General features: G+C 33.0%; 1 protein-coding gene across 1 annotated transcript; it reads right to left on the bottom strand.

Annotated features, from left to right (window-relative positions):
• Positions 1-3,918: 3,918 nt before the first annotated feature.
• Positions 3,919-6,966, bottom strand: LOC144573426 (mitochondrial import inner membrane translocase subunit TIM22-4-like). Its single transcript, XM_078323216.1, has 4 exons — positions 6,712-6,966; positions 5,284-5,474; positions 4,953-5,025; positions 3,919-4,433 (listed from the first exon to the last, which is right to left on the bottom strand). The coding sequence occupies exons 1-4, from the start codon at positions 6,875-6,877 to the stop codon at positions 4,351-4,353; spliced, it is 513 nt and encodes a 170-aa protein (XP_078179342.1). The 5' UTR covers positions 6,878-6,966; the 3' UTR covers positions 3,919-4,350.
• Positions 6,967-8,430: the final 1,464 nt, after the last annotated feature.

The raw sequence follows: 8,430 nt of genomic DNA, 5'->3' as shown, positions 1-8,430 counted from the left end.
CTAATGGATTTGAATCAGATTAACTATTTAAATCCAATTTCTTATTTTATTTGCTCCTCTCTGACAAAAATTATGGATCCGCTCCTGTCATACTTAACACAACAAATAGCATATCAAAGAAATAGTATAGAAAACTGTCTCTTATCTTACCCTGAGCAATCTTATTCATAGTTGCTAACCACTGTTTGAAACCTTCTTATATGCTGCCAGAATTTTCTCCATCTGTTAAAAGAAAAAATAAATAAATAAACACACACACAGGGCTTCTTTTTTCAAAATTTTGCGCATAGGTCAAGGAAACAGAGCAAAAGAGAATGAGGTGCATTACCAGCTTGCCAAAATGTGGTTTTGGGAGTGCATTACATTTTATTCTTTCTTTTGTATACCTTAGAATGAAACCTTTTGGTACATTTTATTCTAATAACATCATCAGTTCCACAATTGATAAACAATTCACTATTGGCCGTTGATTCCGCCTTCCTCAAGCTTAAATTTCAGGGTACAAAATTATTTCATGGGAAATGAGAAAAAGGAGAAGGAAGAGAAAATGAAAAAGAGAAGCAACCAAAATAAGAAAAATAGAAACGGAAAGAAAATTAATAATATACCGTGTCCCCACAGGAAGAATGCATAGAAAGAAAGAAGAGCCTCTCCTACATACTACATAGAGATCCACTGCTTTATCCTTTGGTAGAGTGAATATAAAGCTCAGTCCAAAATCAATCAACACCTGCACCATCACTCAATTGGAATAATTATTAGATAGTACTAAGAAGACTAATTCTAACTCCCCCTGTGTAATTTGTACACAGCCTGTCCGAAGTCAGGAAAAAAAAGGAGGGTTGGTGGTAGGCTTGGCGAGCCAGCGGTAAAAAACAATCTCTTTATGGAAATGAAACCCTACGAATTGGGGCAGTAGTAGTACAATGATGGGTGATCTCCTGAGAAGTCCTTGTGTTGCTGATTCTGATTGGGTTTCATTTCTAACATGCCGCAACTTGTTTGGGAATAAAGGATTTGGAGAAAAAGACTAAGAAGCTTAATTCTCATATTGCCCTGCAAATAATGCAATGTTTGCTAACACCATCGAATATTCCCATGTGAGCAACTGACACTAATTTGCAAATAACACAAGAAATTATAACAATTTAATAAGTCATTTTGTCTAAATCCAATTCAACACAAAGCAACAAAACAAGATCTCTCTTCAGACTTGATCCTGTATAGTATCATGGAACCACCATGAGCTATCTCTATAACAATAGCAATAGTAATATATACTCCTCATTAGGTGTCTTTTGCAAATTACACCCATTATTTTACTGTGGTCACAAATTAGGATCTGGTAATGTGCAAGATATATGAAAATAACACCCGAAATTAAACACTAACAACTTAATCCATGCTCTGGTTGAAAGGTTTTGGATAGATTATCGTGCAACAATTCGGTTTAGTTCATCAGTTTGTTCACTATTCAAAAACCAGAATTCATGTAGAAAACTAATTTCAAGATTAATATAGAGTTTACCAATAGACGCGCACGGATATCTTCGTCTAGTCGTTCCAGCTGTTGCCCTCTTTTGCTTCTTCTCCGTGTCAGATATACGCACCAGCAACAGCAGTTGCATCTCTATTAGTATCCACACAAACAAGTTGATAAACTACTGTAATTCGGTATGCTAGTACCGAACTGACAACTGATTTTTTTCTCTTTTTCTCTCTCTTGTTTATAAAATGAAGTGAACAGAATGGCTAGCGGAAAATGGACAGATCACTATATATTTATAGAACATATGCACACCTGTTCAATCGCACCACTTCAGATAGACTTATTCAGAGATTATAACATATCACTAGTCCAAGAATATATCTAGCCCAATATCTTAATATATTAATTCGGCCCAAATCATTTGGCCCGTACAACATTTCTTACACTGATATGCACCCAAATTAAGTTAAGCGCATCAACTTGTGGAAATGAGCACATGTGGGGCTATGTTTCTGACACTTGAGTGCCATTTTCAAGCAGTCGAGAAAATGTTCATGTGCTACTCCCAAATAGAATTAATGTTTAGCATGAATTGCAATATTAGAAAATAATTAAACGAAATTTGCAAAAAATCTCATTTCCATTTGTTATGGAAAAAAGATGGGAAATATTGTGCCTTTTAGCATCAGCTTATTAGTACAATTACAGATTGCAAATAATTGCTTCCACTAATAGGAGAAATTTAAATTGAATTGATAAATGTCCTACTGAAATTTAAAACAAAATTTTACATATAATTCTAATTAAACAAAAAATCAATCAATACATTCCGCATTTAGGCGCTTGAGATTGAGCTTTGTATCCAAAATCGGACCCCTGTACTTGTTAGCATAGTGACAAGATTCGTGTATATACTCGAATAATTTGTTTTTTTGGTGATGCCAAACCGAACGCCGAATTATTTGGTTGACCGAATTAAACCCGAATAATTCGCGAATTTTACGAACTTTTCCCGAATTTTTCACAGAATATATCTTTTTTTGTTTTTTTTCTCTCTTGCAGGACTGAGATCTCTGGTCCGAATAATTTCCGAATTATATCCGAATTATTTCTTAATCACGAATTTTTGACCTTGCCGAACCTAACCCCCGAATAATTCATTTGTTACTATGCTTGTTAGAGAATCTTTACAATTTGTTTTTTTTTTTTGTTGATGGTATTGCCATCAACAGATATACTGATTAAAAATAAAAATCATAAAAGGAACCATTTTTACATAACATAGTACACAGAGCTATCCTATGCCAACCATCACTTATGAATACATTCAATTCTAACTATTGTCTAATCATCTGATAATCTCTAGAGTAGTGTCATTGATTAAGATAGACACCATTTTGCGCTTATTAGAGAGCAACCTTCTGTTCCTCTCTCTTCACAGTGCCCATGCACCCGCTACCCAAATCACGTTCCACCGTATCTTTACAATTTGTTGTATCGCATCAACAGAAGCTGGGTTTAATTGTTTTTGCCATATCAACTTGAATTTAACAATTATTTCATCGCAATATACTGAAAAGGCAACCAAATACAATGCTATATGTTAAAATGTTTATTTTTCTCTATTATTCCCCCCCGCAACAGTCACCCTCAATAAAAGAAATTTCTTATTGCAGAAGCAGAAACTATGTCAAAAGCTTATATTGGTCTTGTGATGTTTTTTTCTTTGGATCAAAGCCAATTCTATGTGGTTCAAAATCTCTATTAGTTCTCTATTAAATGTTTTATTTGGATCAAAGCGAAATATGCACGCGGTGGGAGCCGTATCAATTGATTAGGTGGCAGTCTGAATTTGGATTAAATATAAACAAAATGACTCTTTTAGTTTGTGGTAAATTTGTACAAATATTCATACGTGTAAAGGGAAGGGGAGAAAAAAAGTATACAACGTATGAATTGAATTTGAAATAATAATATTGTTTGAACGAAACCCGGTTGAATTTGCCCGCCATTTATATATTGCTATCTAATTGAAGCATCACCGTTGATTATTTAATAGAGAGAAACCATCTTACAAATATATAACTAAGATTTAAAATTAGACTGATTCTTCGTCAAATGGAACACTTGGTAAACCATACTAACGCTAATATTCTCCACTATCCAACTATTCATATTTAACAAATTCAATGATTAATACATGGGAAAAAACCAAGGTTCTAAATATAACACTTCAAAATTAATTTAAGGGGAACCAGAGTTCTCGATATGATGAAATACATACTAGTAGCTGAAGCTCTGTATTATACACTTTTTAAAAGTGTTCTTTAGAAGTGGCATATCATATCACAATATTCCGGAAAGAATAAAGTCCAGAAAATTTTAAGATTATTGAACAGTATTTCGCAAAAATATTAGACAAATGAATCAGTAGCAGAAGCATGTTCTTTATCCATAGTGCAAAATAACTTCAAGACCGAGCGACAGAAGTACACAATTGCTTCAGAAAAACACAGAAAATGGATTGATAATCTCTTAAAACTTTAAGCCTTGCTTGGCAAAAACAAAATAAAAAACGAACATACTTGCCTTCTAAATTTATAAATTTTAACAATAAAAACATTACCTTCCTGTGGAACTTTTTACGGCTAGAAAGTACCTCTAAAATGGCCTTAATAAGCTAAAAAAAAGTGTTCCAATATGAATTGCGGCTCCAAACCCCTAAAACTAAAATAAAATTAACAACACTATTCAAAATTGCTTCAGATGGACAGGTAAAAATTTCCGCATATTAGAAGAAGATCTTCCAATAGAATTTTATTACTTGTTCATTTTAGTTTAAATTTCGGAATTCTAATTGCTCAGTTATGCCCCAGGAACTTCTCAATTACAACAGAAAATGCTGCAAAACCAGCACATCCGGCACATGCTGCTCTTGGTCCAGCTGAAAACAACAAAATAAGAAATTAACAGAAGGGCAATAAACAGATAATAAAAATTGATCGAACATCATCGAATACTTAACTTTCTGGAACAAAACAATTGAAATCTCAAACTCCAATGAAGTATCCAAATTGAGTATAATAACGTTGCAGCTATGTATCGGTACCAGATTAGCATGTGGTCTCCTAAACCAGAATACTATTTTATTTTAATTATCAATAATGTTCCTGTTCAGTTTGACTAAGTGTACAATTAGGGATTTCTAGTTCACCAAAATGCATAAGAATCTTTCACCCAAACAATACTATATAGTTTGTAGTAAAAAGCTACTGATATGTACCAGTACAAGATCAGCATCAGGTCATATAAACCAGACTATTAATTTCTTTTATTACCAGTAATGTTGAATGCAGTTTGACTTCTGTTTCACATTGGGATTTGTGCTTTCACCAAAATGAATGAGCAACATTCACTTAAACAATACTACATAATTTGAAATTTTAAGACAAGAAAAATATACCTTTTGCAGATAATACACCTCCTGTAGCACATCCAGCTGCCACCGTGTTTGTCATGTCATGCTTGGCTCGTGCCTAGACTCCCCAAGAAAAAAGAGCACAATTTTCAGTTAAAAACTAAGGAAAGAAAAGAAAAGGCAAGCTTTCATACCATAGCACCAGTCCTAGTAGAATAACAGCCAGTATTACTAATAAATTGTGGTTGTTTTTTTTATAGCAATCTCAAATAGGATTTTAGGGTTTCCGATTTCAGGGTTGAAGGTTTTCAGGGTCAAATGCAGAATCCACAACAGATAAATTCAAATTTATCATCCCCTTCCCTCTATAATATACCTTCTCGACCACACATTCGACAGCAGAGAAAATTAGTCCCATAACAGCAAATGCTTTAGCAGAATTAACACTTCTCCTGCCCATTTGCTTTGCCTGGAATGTCAACTGTTGCCTTCCCGTCATTTCGTCTTTATTTAATGGGTTATCCAATGACCCAATAAATAGGCCCATGACAAGGCCCAATCCACCACCTAAAAATTTCCAATAAGAAAAAGAAACAAAAGATGGACATTATCAGCTTATAGTTCTCAACTTTAAATGCAACAAGGATTGGATGGTACGATTTCCATATAGGTCCCTACAAAAAGATTTCAAATGTATCATACATACTCCTGCAAGACTATACTCCTGAATACATTTTCAAGAAAAAAAAAAAATGAAATATGTGTGCTCGTATCTCTTCATGTCCTTATTACTTCTGAAACTTGTAAAGCAACCCTCACCATGACCTCCCTCCCCAAAGGAAAAAAAAAATAAGTATGTACAAATAATCAGTGAACAGATAGGGGTATTAGGAGCATGTCAAATTAAAAAAGAAAGGGGAGTACACATAGGATGTTTTTTGTACCTCTCATGAATACATGGGATATTGTCTATGCTTGCTAGGGTATGCATGATATTTCACTATTTTCAACTGGCATACATGATACTTTTGCAGGATTTATGTAAATTTCCCCTAAAACAAAAGCAATCCTTAGAAAACATAATGCATGTTCACTTCTTCTATTTACACTTTCAGCAGAATTATCTAACAAAGTATGGTTGCAATTAGAAGATTAGAGATTGTAATCTCCAATAGTCTTAATTGGTTAAACACAAATTGCAGCAATTAGGACATTGAATTGGATTATTTTACAACAGAATGAAGAATTGATCTACATTCGCGACCAGCCAGTAGCCAACAACATGAGCAGCTCATTTCAGCTCAAAGTTTCAAAAGTATAAAAACTTGCTAGATTCAAGTTCAAATTGCAATTTGTGTTTAACCAATGTAGATGTTTTGACAGCTATATAACTTGACAATCTTCATAATAGTCATCATAAATAAAGGTTAAATTGCAATCTATAAAAAATGATGAGATTTGTTGATTGTATTATTTCAACTTTAAAACAATCTGAATATAAGGACTCTTTGTGCTTTATCAAATGTTACTCAAATTGCACAAAATTAGATAGATAGGGAAGCTGTATATCCAACAACACAACTAAAGGAACATTTTTGTTTTGTTTCTTTTTACGCCTTGATGGATTGATTTGAGAAATAAGTCAAGATTGCCAATAAATCCCATGCTTCTTCCTTCCACAGCACCCAGATAAATTAGAAGGAAATTCAGGTTCCTAATCAAATGGAAACCTAACTTGGCTTACAAACTGAAGCTCTACTATAACTAGTTAAAGACTTTAAATAAAGAGAGAAATAGCACAAACCCATAACGCCACTAACGACACTTCGCGTCACACAATTATTCCATATATCCTGGCCTCGGATCTCCTCTACAGTCGGAAGCCTTAGCGGTTCCACTACATTTTCTTTCTTCTCCACCTCATTAATGGAACCATTTTGCAATTCCGAACCCGAATCCGAAGAAGCCATGGAAGAAGAGTTGGCGCCGTTTTCAAGCGGCTCTTGTCGAGCCAAACCTCGCAACTTTCTCTTTCTCCTTTCTCTTTCTCTTTCTATTTTCGTTTATTTATTTAATAATTTTTTAAATTTCTTGTTGCTTACTATAGTTTTACTTGGGGAAGGGGGTGGTGAGATGGGCTTTTACAATAAAGGCCTAGGCCCAGTTTTGTTGATGGTTAAATATGGGCTAATTCGAGGCTACATACGGCCCAATCAAACTAAACCGATAATTAGAAATACGCAACAATGGGTCTTGAGCCGAGACTACCTGGCCTCTGTTGTAAAAGTACGTATACTTTTTGCGTAGACTTATCCAAATGGGTTCTCTTATGGATTTATTTTTTTATGCTTTGACCCAACAGTTTGGTTGAAGAGTTGACTTTGACCGAGTGAAATGGGGAATTGTGAGACCATTTTATTTTGTCAAGTTCGTGAAAAATGTTACAAACAAATAGAGCAATTAATATCGAAAACCCAATTTGAATTTTTTAAATGAATCATAAGTAGAACAAAATGCTAAATATCATTTATTAGAATATTACGTAGTTAAAAGAAATGTCTTTCATATTTTAATGAGTAGTTATTTAATTATCATGAGAGAGACTATGGTAATATGCATATTATACGGATTGGCTCATGCTATTGATCTATATCTCTATTTTTAAAATTCAAACATTTGATCTAAACGGTTAAACAAGATTTTCATATGAAAAAAAATACTGCGAGACCAAATTTTAATATTTTTAGAATTATTTTACTATTTTTGTAGATAGGTAAAAAAACACTATTTTCCTTTTCAAATGGTTCAGAATTTTTAAATCAAGTAATTTTCTACTTATCTAAAAATAAATAAATAAATCTAAAAGATGTAAAATTGAGACTCCAAATATATTTTATATGAAAATCATATTTAACGACTCAAATCAGCTTTTTTATCTTTAAAAATAGAAATATTGATCCATAACACGTCCTTGAAAATTGAGATATATATAATTTGACAAATTGATAAGCCAGAGTTTGTAATTCTGGCCTAATTAATATTGTGCAAAATGTATGCATCAACTTTGAAACTCTGTGCTTCAATTAAAGTTGAATTCAAATTACTAAAATATGTCAAAAATGTCCTTGTTTAAAAATCAAGCCTTATTTAATATTACAGTCAAAAATTTAAAGTCTGGCACTTCGACTTTAACAACAACTTCAATTTAAAGTATTGCTTGTTAATTCGGTAAAAAAATTTCTTCTCAAAGACAATGCATGTTTAATCAATCACATCTCTTTTAAATTAAAAGTTTTGATGAGACTTCACTCAAAGCACTTCATTTATGTTATGTCTCACTGATGTCGTCAATCTTCCCAGTACAACATCATCATTATATAATTAATCTCAAGAAAAAAATTTATAAACCATAATTAAAAAAAAATTATGAAACCAACATGATTACTTCTTTTTTTTTGTACAAAAATCATAAGAACGGAAATGCTATTTTGGTCCGAATTTTTTTTTTCAGGGCCGAAATGGC

This window comes from Carex rostrata, chromosome 21, assembly GCF_964058835.1.
Source record: "Carex rostrata chromosome 21, lpCarRost1.2, whole genome shotgun sequence".
NCBI lineage: Eukaryota > Viridiplantae > Streptophyta > Magnoliopsida > Poales > Cyperaceae > Carex > Carex rostrata.
This window is presented reverse-complemented; position numbering and strand designations above follow the sequence as displayed.

Bases quoted from the DNA above. Each gene is read 5' to 3' on its own strand.
- LOC144573426 (XM_078323216.1), bottom strand. From the start codon at position 6,877: ATGGCTTCTTCGGATTCGGGTTCGGAATTGCAAAATGGTTCCATTAAT. The intron at 5,475-6,711 runs GTTTGTGCTATT...GGAAATTTTTAG, and splicing joins TGTCGTTAGTGGCGTTATGG to GTGGTGGATTGGGCCTTGTC. The intron at 4,434-4,952 runs GTATATTTTTCT...TGTTGTTTTCAG, and splicing joins AGGTGTATTATCTGCAAAAG to CTGGACCAAGAGCAGCATGT.